The sequence below is a fragment of the Carcharhinus amblyrhynchos genome, chromosome 17 (genome assembly GCF_965287045.1).
Source record: "Carcharhinus amblyrhynchos chromosome 17, sCarAmb.v2.hapA, whole genome shotgun sequence".
Classification (NCBI taxonomy): domain Eukaryota; kingdom Metazoa; phylum Chordata; class Chondrichthyes; order Carcharhiniformes; family Carcharhinidae; genus Carcharhinus; species Carcharhinus amblyrhynchos.
Window position 1 is genome coordinate 35,653,122 of NC_137340.1, and position 15,692 is coordinate 35,668,813.

The 15,692-nt window shown below is 41.9% G+C and overlaps 1 protein-coding gene across 1 annotated transcript in view; it reads right to left on the reverse strand.

The window, feature by feature from the left end:
- Positions 1–4,170: 4,170 nt before the first annotated feature.
- Positions 4,171–15,692, reverse strand: part of afap1l2 (actin filament associated protein 1-like 2) — a 231,168-nt gene continuing 219,646 nt past the window's right edge. The window contains exons 17-19 of the mRNA XM_080205816.1: positions 7,506–7,699; positions 5,506–5,628; positions 4,171–5,412 (exon numbers count right to left, since the gene is read on the reverse strand). Coding sequence (XP_080061942.1) covers positions 5,386–5,412; positions 5,506–5,628; positions 7,506–7,699 — 344 coding nt within the window. The 3' untranslated portion in view covers positions 4,171–5,385. The remainder of the gene's footprint in view (positions 5,413–5,505; positions 5,629–7,505; positions 7,700–15,692) is intronic.

Sequence of the window (15,692 nt, forward strand, 5' to 3'; positions counted from 1 at the left end):
GAATAGTGAGTTCTTGCTTCAATGCTACAGAATCTTGGTTAAACTACACCTGGATTACCATTAGTAAGAATGATAATTGAGGAAGTGCAATGAACCTTCACCAGACTTGTTCCAAGGATGGTGGGACTATTTTGTGAAGAGAGGTTGGGTAAACTGGGCCTGCATTCTAGAGTTTTTAAGTCTGAGAGTGATCTCATTGAAACCAATGAAATACTCAAAGGAATAGACAGGTAAATCCCTTTGGTTGGAGAGGCTGGAACCAGGGGGCACAATTTCAAAATTGGGGGAAGCCACTTAAGGTTGAGATGAATTCTGTATCCCAAAGAGCCATGGAAGCTCAGTCACTGAATATGTTTAAAACAGAGATTGATAGATTTTTAATTAATGGTAACATAAAGGGTTATCGGGCAGTGTCGGTAAAAGGCATTGAAGAATCTGATCGTCACGATTGTATTAAATGGCAGAACAGTTTTGATGGACTGAATGGCCTACTGCTGTTCCTAGTTTCTACATTTCTTACTTTTATGTTCAATTCCTCTTATATTAAAGGGTAACATTCATAGAATCCTTGCAGTGCAGAAGGAGGCTGCTCAGCCCATCGAGTCTGCACCGATTACAGTCCCAACCATATCCCTATTCCTGTAACCCTACACATTTACCCTACTAATCCCTCGGACACTAAGGGATAAGTTAGCATGGCCAATTAACCTAACCTGTGGGAGGAAACTGGAGCACCTGGAGGAAACCCACGCAGATACAGGGAGAATGTACAAATTCCACACAGTGATGCAAAGCCAGAATTGAACCTGGGTCCCTGGCACTCTGAGACAACAGTGCTAACCACTGTGCCACCGTGCCATCCCCATTAGCCTTTTTAATTACTTGCTGTACCAGCATACTAACTTTTCATGACTCAAGCACCCAAGTGGGCACCTCAGAATTCTGCTGTCATTTTTTCTTTAAATAATACTCTGCTTGTTTATTCTTCCTGCCAAAGTGAACAACTTCACATTTTCCTGTATCATACACCATCTGCCAGATTTTTGCCCACTTTCTCAACCCATCAATATCTGTCTGCAACCTCATGTCCTCTTCACAACAGACTTTGCTAGCTGTCTTTGTGTTATCTGCAAATTTAGCTACCATGTGTTAGCTGCCCTAAGTCATTGATATAAATTGTAAAAGGTTGCGGTCCCAGCACAGGCCCCTGCAGGACTCCACCTGTCACATCCTGCCCATCAGACAAAGACTCATTTATGCATACTCTGTTTTCTGCCAGCCAGCCAATCTTCTATCACTGTTAATATGTTTCCCCTCTAATACCATGAGCTTTTATTTTCTGCAGTAACCTTTAATATGGCACATTATCAAATGCCTCCTGAAATTCAAGTACAACAGGTTCACCTTTATTCGCAGTGCAGTTTACTCCTTCAAAGGACCCCAATAGATTGGCCAAACATGCTTTCCCTTTTCACAAAACCATGTCCTCCCTTCCTGATTACCCTTGAGAGTTTCAAAGTGCCACTTTAATGATTGATTCAAACATTTTCAGATGATAAGTTTACTGGCCTAGAGTTTCCTGTTCCTGCCTCCCTCCCATCCTGAATAGAGGAGTTATATTTGCTACTTTTCAGTCTGGTGGAACATTTCCAGAATCCTGCAAATTTTAGAAGCTTAGCACCAATGCATCTGCTATCTCATCCACTACACCCATTGCACCAGGGGTGCAGAGCTGTTTAGCCCATTGTCTTTCTACATCCTCCCTCCCAAAATATATCACCACACCGTCTTCTGCATTGATTTGATTTGACCAATTACTGTCACATGTATTAGTACACAGTGAAAAGTATTGTTTCTTGCACGCTAGTCAAAGCATATTGTTCATAGAGAAAGAAAGAATGTAGTGTTACAGTCATAGTTAGGATGTAGAGAAATATCAACTTAATGCAAGGTAGGTCCATTTAAAAGTCTGATGGCAGCAGGGAAGAAGCTGTTCTTGAATCAATTGGTACACGTCCTCAGAGTTTTGTATGTTTTTCCTGATGGAAGGAGGTCAAAGAGAGAATATTTGGGGTGGCTGATTATGTTGGCTGCTTTTTTGAGATAGTGGGAAATGTCGACAATGTCAATGGATGGGAAGCTGATGTGTGTGATGGTCTGGGCTTTGTTCACGATTCTTTGTAGTTTCTTGTGGTCTTGGGCAGAGCAGGAGCCATACCAAGCCGTGATACAACCAGAAAGAATGCTTTCTGTGGTGCATCTGTAAAAGTTGGTGAGAGTCGTAGTGGACATGCCAAATTTCCTTAGTCTCCTGAGAAATAGAGGCATTGGTGGGCTTTCTTAACTATAGCATTGGTTTGGAAGGATCAGGACAGGTTATTGGTGATCTGGACACATAGAAACTTGAAGGTATTGATCATTTCCATTTGGTTCCCATTGATGTAGACAGAGGCATATCCTCCACTATGTTCCTGAAGTCGATGACAATCTCCTTCGTTTTGTTGACATTTAGGGAGAGATTATTGTTGATACATCAATTCACTAGATTCTCTATCTCTTTCCTGTATTCTGTCTCATCATTGTTTGAGATCCCACCTGCAACGGTGGAATCATCAGCAAACTTGAAAATCAAGTTAGAAGGGAATTTGGTCACACAGTCACAAGTGTATAAGGAGTATAGTAGGGGCTGAGGACACAGCCTTGTGGGGCACTGGTGTTGAGGATGATCATGGCGGAAATGTTGTTGGCTATTCTTACTGATTGTGTTCTGTGAGTTAGGAAGTAAATTTCATCTGTGATGTGTCCATCCATTCCACCAACCTGCCTATGTTCTTTTGAAGGGTATGACTATCTTCCTCCCCAGTGACTGCACTTCCAAGGTTTCTTTTGCATTTCCCGATTCTTGCCATATTTTCCGCCCGCATTGCCATTCTTGCTGATGGTTGCATGGCCTGAAAATTATTCCCCCTCCACCCCCATATTCTCTCTGCCACTAAGACTGTTTACTTACACCACTGTAACATTACTCAGGTCTGCCCTGCCTCAGTGCAGCTGAAATCATCAGTAATGCCTTTTTGTCCTCTAGTCTTAATTATTTCAATGGACCCCTGGCTAGCTTCCCAACTTGCGACATGCAAAACTCTTCTGTCCATATCTTAACTTCTATCAACTTCATCCACGACCCCTGTTCTCATTGACTAATACTTACACCTAATCTGATAAAATCTTGATTTTAGAAGTTTCATCCTTGCTTTCAAATTCTTCTGGGGCCTTGGCCCATTCTATCTTGGTTACCTTCTCCATTCCCACCACTTTCTGAGATATCAGTGCTCCTCAAATTCTGCCCTCTTCTGTGTTCATGAATTGAATTTCTCCACTATTAGTGGCTGTATCTTCACTATCTCAGCCCTGGAATTCTCTCCCTAAGCTTCCCCAGACCTCTATATTTCTTTTTATTCATTCCTTGGACATGGGCCTTGCGAGTTGACCAGCATTTATTGGCCATCTCCAGTCACCTTTATTGAGTGGCTTGCTAGGCCATTTCAAAAGGCAGTTAAGAGTCAACCACGTTGCTGTAGCTCTGGAGTCACATGTAGGTCAGATCAGGTAAGGACAGCAGATTTTTTTCCCTAATGAACATTAGATGGGTTTTTCTCTCTTTTATTCTTTAAGACACTCCCCAAAACCCACCTCTCTTACCAGAATCTATCCTAATGTTGTGTATCTTGGTGTTAAATTGTATTTTGTACTGCTCCCGTGAAGAGCCTTGAGCCCACTAGGTATGTGAAAGGTTGTCACATAAATGCAAGACACTCGATTGAACAAAGAAAGACGGACATGAGCACGTCTCTCTAAAATGGAATATTCTCATTTCTCTTGCCGTACCTAATGAAGCTCATTTGGCAATTTAAAGTGTCTGGAAAAATACTATTTCTTGAAAAAGAATTCTAAATGCAATAACTGCAGAGATAAACCAGCAGGAAATGAGTCCCAGTATTCAAATAAGTGGAGCAAATACAGAAGAATTATGCAAGTACGTAAGTGCATGCATAGCATCACTCAACTGGTACTGTCATACACATATATAATATTAAATTAACGTGAGATTCACGAGTCACTGAGCTTAAACTACATGCATCATTTGCTGAATTAATTACACCAACCGCAGAGTTAGAATTTGGGGAAAAATATTATTTATTTCAGGAAATCTGGCATAACTAATTTTCATTTTACATTTCTGTTATGGTATATAACAAATGTGCTTTCATAACTGTTCACAAGTAAGTATATGTATTTACAATGTTGCAAAAAAATCACAATTTTTTTATAGGAGTAACATCATCAGAGATTTCTGGATTGCATGCCAGAGATTTCTGATTCTGAATGGAATTAATGTGAGACTGAGCTGCTGGGAATACAGCCAGCTGGGTAGTATCAAAGATGACAGGAAATTGACAGAGGCTTTTGTGATTTTTAATGTTTTTACACAGTTTAGTTCAATTGGGAATGTGTTGTATTTTTGCGAATCTCTTTTGCTTCTGGGGAAAGAAAATTTCTTCCTTTCCACCCAACACAGACACTGCAAGCCATGGACAAAATACTCTGTTTGATCTGCAACTGGCAATTGCTGCCTCTGTCACCAAGTTCAATGGTACTCTTGTTCTCAAACGCTCAATGCGAGGGATTCCCACAGGCAGAACCATTCGGCCCTGGTCTTCCTCTCAATAATGGGGTTTTCTGCTTTCATGGAGAGCTGTGTCTGGCAGTCTAGAAAGAATAGGAAGACTCAGCTATTGCAGGTAGGTTCCCTGCCTTGTCAAAGCAGGTGGGAATTAAAACCTGAGCTTGATTTTTCAAGTCTTCAGTTATTGTTACAGCTCTGAACGGGTTTAAATACTTAGAAACGGGATGGAGGGCTCATTGCCATCTTTCATATTACTCAACTGATTCCTTTCTCGTGGCACCGTTGTGTAATAATATTTAATAAAGAGCAATTCTTAACGTGTAAGCCAAATATTCCTTTTTCTTGTAAGACTTGTAAGCACCAAAGGAAAATCAGGCATTTGCTGTACTGAATGACTTAAGAGAATATTTATTTGCTAGACATTAAACTTTTACTGGAAGTCACACCCAGTTTTCTTAAGCATACAATTTTCAACGATGAAATGAAGAGCCTCCAAAATCTTCAAACGCTTTGTAGTAATGGCCCATGATATTAGTGTGTGAGTCCCTCTTGATGACTGGGTCAGAAGAAGCTTTCATATATGAAAAGGCATGCCAAGTACTAGTGGCTTTCTGTATCTGTCTTCCATGAATAGATGAAGAAAAGTATCTCTCAAGGCTACAGTTTTTTGTTTTTATAGTCCATCCTCATCTCAAAATATTCTAGCTAGTAGCTTTCTTTTCCCATTCCTGGCAGAAACAAAATGGCAGTGAAATAAATTGGATTGATTTATTATTTAGAAATCTTGAGGCAATCAATGTATTTAAGATACTTAAGCAAACCTTTGCTTTTTGTAGGACAGTCCCCTTTCCAGACTGCATGATGGATAATGGTCTATTCTTCAAGGCTGCAGCAGAGTTCACAGGTGAGCTGTCGGGACCATTGTTCAAATTGGAGTGTTTAGCCTGGAGAAAGCGACAAGATTGAGGGTTAAACCTCGCTAAGAGACTTGCACCTTATTTCTTTGTGAACGTTTCTGAATTCACTGAATCTGTCTCATTACAAGGAAAATTAAATTACTCTGACTAGATTAGATAGCTAGAGCTCGCTGCATCCATCGCAGAGTCATAGATTATACAGCTTAGAAACAGGGCCTTCGGCCCTACGCATCCATGCCAACCAGCTTTCCGAAACAGAACTAGTCCCATCTGTATCTCTCTAAACCTTTCCCATCCATGTACCTGCCCAAATGTTTTTTAAATGTTGTAACTGAATCCACCGCTACACCTCCTTGGACAGTTCATTCCATATACGTGCCAACCTCTGTGTGAAAAGTTGCTGCTCATGCATCTTTTAAATCTTTCCCATTTCACTTTAAACCTATTCCCCTAGTTTTGGACTCCCTTACCGTGGGGAAAAGACCTTGGCTATTCACTCTATCTATGCCCCTCATGATTTTATAAACCTCTAAGTTCACCCCTCACCCTCCTACACTCCAGGGAAACACGTCCCAGCCTATCCAACCTCTCTTGATAATTCAAACCTTCCAGTCCTGCAACATCCTTGTAAATCTGTTTTGCACCCTTTCCAGTTTAATAACATCCTTCCAGTAGCAGGGCGACCCGAACTGTGTGCAGCACTCTAAATGTGGCCTTACCAATGTCTTCTGCAGTTGTAACAAATGTCCCAACTGCTATACTCAATGCTGTGACCAATGAAGGCAAGTATGCAAAATGCCTTCTTCACCGCCCTGTCTACCTGTAAAGCCACTTTCAAGGAACTATGAGTTTTAGTCTATTAGTCTAAACTATTATTTGTCAAGTGGCTGAACACACACACACACACATTCCTTCTCTCCAGTATATTACAAATGAGAAAACCCAAAATACAAAAGGCTACACAAAAGCTGACCATTAATCTCAAAAAGAGTCGTCAGCTGCCATTATTATACCTCAGTGTCTGGAATGCTGACGCTCTCCTCAATTCATTGTACCCCGATCACTGTCCCACCCTCAAATCAGACTAGCTTTCCTCCTCCCCCATTCCATCAGTTTAAGTTTCCCAAGCCCATCATCCGCAGCCACTTTCCTCATCTTACTCAGCACCAGGCTTTGGCCTGGTACAGGGCATTGGAATACCAATGGCAATCTCTAGGCAGGATTCTGGTCCTTCCAAGAACTTGAACATTCAAACCCTCAAAGTAGTGCCGAGGCCTGGAGAGACACTGAGGGTTGTTTGCAATGATAGACATGAAGACGCTTTCCTGAAAATGCTGACTGTGGTTGTGTAAAATCTCACCAACACAGCACAGAAACACCAGCTGCTCTTAAAAATCAACAAGCTGAAATTTTGCTTCATGCTGCACTTTAACACATGACAAACAACCTGCTTGAAAGGCAAAGGTATGTATAAAGTATAAAAATGATGTGGAAATGCTGGCATTAGATTAGGGTGGCCACAGTAAGAAGACTCACAACACCCGGTTAAAGCCCAACAGGTTTATTTGTTATCGCAACCTTTTGGAGCACTGCTCCATTCATCTAATGCTCCGAAAGCTCGTGATACCAAATAAACCTTTGGACTTTAACCTGGTGCCGTGAGACGACTTACTGTAACCATAAAAAAAGCAGAAAGTGCAAAAAACTATTCCTTATATTGATTCTAATTTTTAAAAATTCTTTCATGGGATGTAGGTGTCACTGGCTGGACCAGCCTTTATTGCCCATCCCTGGAGAACTGCATTCTTGAACCTCTGCACCCTGAAAATGGAGATTAATTCATTGTTAACGGCCAACGGTCTGTTATGAACAGGTTAATTCAGTCGATTAAAACTGTAACGCACGTTTGTGCTGAGATTGTCGAAATGACTGGCATCCACAGTCGTTCCCAATGTTACTGGTCCTGACTCCGCTTTCTTCAGGTTCTCCTTCACTGTTACCAGTTTGAGTTCCAGGTCAACCCTGTTGTTTTCCTTTGATTTGCATTCTTCTTCAATCTGTCGTAACCTTTCCTCCTGAGTGCAGAGTACTTGCTTATCTGAAACATTTACCAATAACAAATGGTTATTCTGCTTTTATGTCACTTAATTTGCTTTTTTTCACCTTGGGACCTCCCAAAGTGCTTTTGAAATGTAGTCATTGTTGTCATATACAAAATGCAGCAGCCAGCTTGTGCATACCAAGGCTCCCATCGTGAGATAATGCCCCGAAAATCTTTAAAACAAAAGCAAGATACAGCAGATGCTGGAAATCTGAACTAAAAATGGAAACTTCTGCATAAACTCAGCAGGTCTGGCAGTGTCAGTGGAGAGGGAAGAAAAGTTTGCATTTTGAGTCTGTGTGACACTTCGTCAGAGCTAGAGGAGTGGAAATGTGATGGATTATAGAGTTGGAGAGGAGGGTGGAGAAGGTGGAGCAGAATGGAAGGTCAGGGAGTGGTTGGGAGCTAAGGAGTGATTGACAAAGATGTCAAGGACATGAGGCAAAGAGACTATTAATGGTAGTATTAACCATCAAAGGGATCAAGGGTTATAAGGAGAAGGCAGGAGAATGGGGATATGAATCTTATTAGCCATGAATGAATGGCAGAGCAGACTCAAAGGGCCAAATGGCCTAATTATGCTCCTATATCTTATGATGGTCAACATTCATGGAGTTACTATTGACCAGAAACTCAACTGGACTCACCACATAAACACAGTGGCTACAGAAGGAGGTCAGAGGCTAGGAATACAGTGGTGAGTAACTCACCTCCCGACTCTCCAAAGCCTATTCCCCATCTACAAGGCATAAGCCAGGAGTGTAATGGAATACTCCCCACTTGCCTGGATGGGTGCAGTTCCAACAACACTCAAGAAGCTTGACACTATCCAGTGCACTTGATTGGCACCATACCTACAAACATCCACTCCCTCCACCAACGATGCTCAGTAGCAGCGGTATGTACGATGTATAAGATGCACCGCAGCAATTCACCAAAGATCCTTAGACAGCACCTTCCAAATCCACAACCACTTCCATCTAGAAGGACAAGGGCAGCAGATAAATGGGAACACCACTACCTGTATGTTCCCTTCCAAGCCACTCACCATCCTGACTTGGAAATATATCATTGTTCCTTTGCAGTTGCTGGGTCAAAATCCTGGAATCCCTTCCCTACAGCACTGTGGATCAACCCATAGAACATGGACTGCAGCGAATTAAGAAGGCAGCTCACCATCACCTTCTCAAGGGCGACTAGGGATGGGCAATAAATGCTGGCCTCTCAACGACACCCATGTTCCACGAATGAAAAGAGTAAAAGTGCAGATAGTGGCACAGAAGTAAGATAACAGAATGTGTTAATAAGAGAAAAAGGTTAGTGCTCAAAGAAAGCAAAACTAAAGAACCAGTGATGGATGGCCCTATGTGGGAGGAGGGAGGGTTTGCATTGGGAGAAACAAAATAACAAACAGATCATCTGTTGTTTAGTACACGTTATTTGAGGGATTGGACAATGAGAGAACTCCCCTGCTTTTGAAAAGCAATTCACCTGTCTCTTGGAAACAGTTGCAAGGTGTCATTCCATCGTTCTAGTTAAGATCAGGGTTTTGCCTTGAAAATCTTCATTTATTATCAACAGATGAGCCTATGGTATAGTGGATTATAATGATACTTTATTGAGAAATGGACTTGGAATGCATGAAAACAGCAAGAGTAGGGTAGAAGAAATGGTTTTGATGGCAGGATAGTCAGTAACCAAGACAGACAGAGGGAGGATAATTAGCAAAGGATCTAGCAGGGGAAGTTGGGTGAACGTTTTTATGCAGCAAGTTGTTATGATCTGGGATGCACTGCCTGGAAGGTTGGAGGGAGATGGTTTAATAGTTAGCTTTGAAAGAGAATTTGATAGCTAGTTGAAAAGGAGAAATTTGTTAGGGCTTTGGGGATTGGGTAGGGGAGCTGGAGTGATTGACTAGCTGGCACAGACAAAATAGATGGGGACGGCCACCCATTTGATTCCAGGATGCAGTAAATCAAGCAGATTGCAGGGGACAAGGTTAATCAAGAGACTAGGTTCTCAATCCTGAAGTCACTGCAACCTCAAGTGGGACGAGAACATAGTTTGAAAATATGAGAATGCTGGCTACAGGAAGAATGAATAAGTAACTTAAGGAAAGAAAATTCAAAGCAACAGAAATTGTTGCGCTGAAGTGCAGAAATATCCATTATTTGCAGAGTGCTGGCTGAGGTGAGAAAACCTATGTACAGCTCACAGGCTGCACAACCAGCTATTCTCGCCACATTTTAGATCACCCTGCAGAAGACATCGCCAGGCATGGCTCACACTCGTGCTGTTGGGGTGGGGCCTAATAGAACCCCAAGTCCCATTCTACGGTATTAGGAGTGCTCCTGATCCATGATAAGAAAAATACATCCCTCCCCACGTGCAAAAGAAAATTCCCCCTTCATGGATAGGGGGGAATCATCCCCTGCCTCACATGGGCCACACCCCCATGATCTTGGGAACATTCCTCAAAGGAGCTCCCCAGAGGGCCTCCTGGCACTGGGGGAAATGTCAGGGGCCAGTGCCAGAATGCCAGGGTACTCCTTGGGCATGTCCCTCTTCCCCTGGGGGTCTATACTTACCTCTGTTCACCCAGCAGGGTTCATTTGTGTAGTTCCTGATCCTGAAAAATAGTTGTAAACCTTGTCAACGAACTCCAAAATGGTGGTGGTGGAACAATACCGTGGTAAAATCCACAACAAATTATTTTAGTGTTTATTGAAACGAGGTTCCTGACCTTGCCAAGTGCAAACCTTGTTACATCTCCAGTAGAGGGTGGGGAGAATCTAAAAATTAGATCTCGCCTGCAAAATTCTAGTTTTCTCATGGGATTTTGTGCTTATGTCGAAGATTTCACTCACGGCACTCATGACAAAAATATATTAGAACATCACTATGCTGTAAAGACAGGTGCTGAAAACTAGGCAGAAAGAGAAACGTTGGCTCTATTCTCTCTCCACGTTGTTGTGAGACCTGCTGAGATTTCCAGCATTTTCTGTTTTGGTTTCAGATTCCAGCATTCCCAGTCATTTGCTTTTATCTTATTACAGAAAGAGAGGAGTGGTGAAGTACAAATTAATGACAGGTCTTTTCTATTCAAAAGCTTATTCTGCTCAATAGTCTGTCAGGGTTGAAGGATGGACTGAAACCTCATATATCATTGTCAAATTTCAACGAGTTTCCCATTAATTATAACATATAATAGCTATTTAGTGAGCATCAGGTTGATAACTTCATTGAAATAGCAGACAAAGTGATGCCAAATGAATTTGTTTAAGGATTTAAGGCCAATCCTATCATTAATAGATGTATAAGGCAAGGTTTTTTTACACAGAGGGTGGTGGGTGCCTGGAACTCGCTGCCAGAGGAGGTAGCAGTGAGAGGATAGTGAGTTTTAAGAGGGTCTGGACAAAGACATGAACAGGATGGGAAAGGAGGGATACGGGCCTCAGAAGGGTAGGGGATTTTAGTTCAGTTGGGCAGCATGGTCAGTGCAGGCTTGGAGGGCCTGTTCCTGTGCTGTAATTTTCTTTGTTCTTTGTTTTTTAATAGCAACTCTAAGCTTTGACCTTCAAAGGCAATGAATGGGATTTTATGGCCTTACTCGGGCAAGACCAAAAATTCCTGCCCGAGGTCAATAGAGATTTCTATTGTCAGACCTTTGCCCGCGCTGATTCTGTGGCAGGTGGGGTGATAGAGTTCCAGCCAAGGACTCCAATGTGGATTAAAATCTGAATCATAGTGATATTGTGAGCACATAAATGGATGATCTCTTGATGGATTTGATGCCTCAGACAAGACTCTCATAACTTAAACTGCCTGCTGGTTGAAACCAAAGCTGTGTCTTTAGCGCACAGTATTAACTTATAGCTTTGCACTTCCCAATTCAGAAAATCAGAACCCGCACGCGTGCTTCTTAATATCATTCTTTGCTAATATTTACTTTAAACAAATCTGTCTCCACAAATCCTACATAAACATATATATTCCTGAAACTCCACTATAAAGAAAACAGCCCAAATCTAATGGTAATTATTGTTTTCTTTTACAGTCTAGCTTCAGGAGACTGGCAACAGCCAGGACTCTATAAATATCATCCTTTCGTTTCATCCATTGGGTTCCATTTCCATTTGTTGGCATGCACAGTAAAACAGTCTGATGCACAGCACAGATGCAAACAATCATTTGGCTCTGTGGAGATCTCAGCCCTCGTAGTTTAACTTGAAGCAGTGTATTTTTGCTGCTATGTGTAGTCAGCCTACTCTGGGACTTCCAGTTTCCCAGGTTGGCCCCTGGGATAGCAGTGATATGTGCAAACTGTTGATGTCCCTGTATTATATCTTGGCTCCTTTGGAAGGAAGTACTAGTCTTGGAAGTAGCTTAACAATGATTCCCTCAGATGATACCTGGTGTCATTATATGGGTTCTTTATGCTGCTATAGTGGTAGCTCATTGATGAGATCTTGACTCTTGAGTTTAAACATTAACACCTTCCTTGGTAGCTTTTTTCCTAATTACAGTTCCAAGTATGGTTTTGCATGATATTGCTCCCAGCCTGCAGGCTACCTGCTTTCAGTGTGCTCTTCTAGACTGTTCTTGGACCATGTGACTACATACATCACACCATGAATAGTGCCATTCTCTAGTCCTCTACGTTAACCCTTGCTTTGCTGAGCACCTCCACATTATAATGCATGTAGACACATATCATCACACCTGGCACAGAGTAAACTTGAATTACAGTCCCCAGAGAGGAAAAAGCTAAAGGAGGTTTGATTCAGGTGTCTGCATAACACAAAAGGAACTGACAATATAAACAGGGGAATGCAGGGCAAATGTGTTTGTAATTTTTCGCATGGAGACTGTGCTGATGTGAAACGCAATGTCCCCGTAACCCTAACTTTCACAACAAATTCAGATATGGTTAAGTTAAAGTCTATTTTATTTGTCACAAGTAAAGGTTAAATTAACACTGCAATGAAGTTACTGTGGAATTCCCCTAGTCGCCACACTCTGGTGCCTGTTCAGGTCAGTGCGCCTAACCAGGATGCAAAATACAACTAGTTGTTTACTTAACCACAAATAGTATCGACGTGTGGGGAGGTTGATGATATAACATCTGCCACTTGGTATGGAGGAGCCCTCTCCCTCCCTACCTCACTCTTTTAAGATGTTCCTTAAAACCAATCTTTTTGATCAGTCCATCTTTCTTTCTATAGCGTTTCTGACATCCCTTTCCATCATAGTGCTGTTCTAATCTAACTTTAGCTCTGCAATTTTTAAATTTTCTTCTCTTAAGTAACTTATTCCTTAAACAACTCATTCATTCTACCTCTTCTCAACAGCCTCATGTTGTTCAAACCGTGTTCCCATCCCACTTGAGTTTGCAGTGATCTTGGGGTTGGGAACTTTAGTCCCTTGGTTTATCTCTTCTTCTGTAAATTACTCAATTTACACTATCTGAGAACTGTACAGGAGATCATTCGAATTATTTTGCCTGTGTTATCTCTTTGAAAGAGCTAGCCCATTATTCCAGCTCTTCTCTTGTTGTTTGATATCCTCATTTGTGGCTCTTTCATATTCTTTTGATACTGCCCCTGTGGAGTGAATGCCTCGAGATGTTTTATTACATGAATTGTGCTGTTGTAGGAAATAGGTTATCGATTTCACAAAATAAAGAGCAGTCGGTTGGGATTAAAAAATAGAATGACATCATGGCTGACAAATGGGGACCTGGGTTCAAAGCAGATGGTGGAATTTGAATTCAATTAAAAATATCTGGAATTGATCATGAAACCATTCTTGATTGTCAGATAAACCCATCTGGTTCATTAATGCCCTTTAGGGAAGGAAATCTGCCATCCTTACCGGATCTGGCTGACATATGACTGATTCTCAACTGCCCTCGGGCAACTAGGGATGGGCAATAAATGCTGGCCAGCAAGCAATGTCAGGCACAGTGGCATAGGTAGCTCTGCTGCCTTACAATGCCAAGGACTAAGGTTCGATTCCCAGCTTGGGTCACTGTCTGTGCAGTGTCTACATGTTCTCATCGTGTCTGCTTGGGTTCCTCCGGGTGCTCCAGTTTCCTCTCAAGTCTGAAAGACATGCATTGGCCATGCTAAATTCTCCTTCAATGTACCTGAACAGGAGCTGGCATGCGGTGACTAGGAGGTTTTCACAGTAACTTCATTGCAATGTTAACCTGAGCCTACTTGTGACACAAATAAATAAAACTCCTGTGTCCAATGAATGAATTAAAAAAAATAGACTCCTGTCTTTATGTTGCTAGGCATGCCAGGATCAACGAATTAAATGGCAATGTCACTTTAAACTTAGGAGTAGTTTCTTTGGCAAAGAAAGGCTCTATTTTTGGAACTGCTGCCAATGAAGCTTATTTATATTCCGCAAAGGATAGATTACACCGCCTCATGTAAAACGCCTTGCGTTTTGTTTCCTAGATTTTACCGTATTCAACAAAAGATATTGTAAAAGGCAGTATTGATTAACAAAGGTGAAAGGTTTAACAAAGTCAGACAAGTTAAACAACTGGCTGCTCCACCTCATGGTGATGCTAATCTCATCCCTTACTGTAGAAAAAACATTAGATGGAAGCCTAATTGATTCCAACAGGCGCACAGGGAAAACTGGCAGGAGAGTCAACTCTTTACTGTTATTTGTGGACCTCTTGGTTGCTGGCAACATTAAAGATCCAGCAAAATTGAAAAAGAAGAAGAATTGAAGCAAGTTTTAATCTCAAGTAATAAAAGCATCCCCTGAGAAATTGGAGATTGAAGGCCTGTTCTATAGAATGTAGAAAATACCCAATTTACTGAGGGACAATTGAAATGTAACAAGGAAATCCCATGTAGTACATCTGTCTCTGTTTCCATCATTGATTGGAGTACTTTATCCCTGGTATAGAAACACTATGACACAGAAGGAGACCATTTAGTCTGCCAAGTGCATGCCAACAATTCAATCAGTCCCATCCGCCTCTCCCTCTTTCCTCCTGGCCCCATAAGTATATTTTGTTCAAGCACACATCCAGTTTTCTTTGGAAAGCACAGTTATTCTGATGCTAAGCTTAAAAATAATCATGGAGCCAGTCAGACTGTTTCTCCAGTAAGTCAATGTGTACAACTTTAACCAACTTGTCCATTGTGAATTTGACCTTGGTCTTTTAGACTATGATTGACAGAAATCATTCAGATCACACAGAGGTTCTAGAGGGCAGAATTCTCCCAAGCCCCTGTCGGCAGGTTTGATGGCGGGCATGAGGTCAAGAATATGGGCACTGGATGAAGCTCAGAGGAGGTTCACTAGGTTGATTCTGGAGTTGCTTATAAGAGACTGAGTAGACTAGGTCCAAACTCATTGGAATTCAGAAGAATGAAGGAAGATCTTATAGAAACATATAAGATTATGAAGGGAATAGATAAGATAGAAGCAGGGAAGTTGTTTCCACTGGCAGGTGAAACTAGAACTAGGGGGCATGGCCTCAAAATAAGCGGAAGCAGAGTTAGGCCTGAGTTGAGGAGGAACTTCTTCACATAAAGGGTTGTGAATCTGTGGAATTCCCTGCCCAGTGAAGCAGTTGAGGCTACCTCACTGAATGTTTTTAAGGCAAAGATAGATAAATTTTTGAACGGTAAAGGAATTAAGGGATTAAGGGATTATGGTGAGTGGGTGGGTAAGTGGAGCTGAGTCCACAAAAAGATCAGCCATGATCTTATTGAATGGTGGAGCAGGCTTGAGGGGTCAGATGGCCTACTCCTGTTCCTAGTTCTTATGTTCTCATGTGTCTGCAGGGGTTTCCTCCCATCGTGCGGGTTACGTTAATTGGCCATGCTCAATAGATCTTAGTGTCAGGGGGATTAGCGTATGTGGGGTTATGGGAATAGGGCCTGGTTGGAATTGTGGTCGGTTCAGACTCGATGGGCTGAATGGCCTCCTTCTGTATTGTAGGGATTCTATGGTTCCC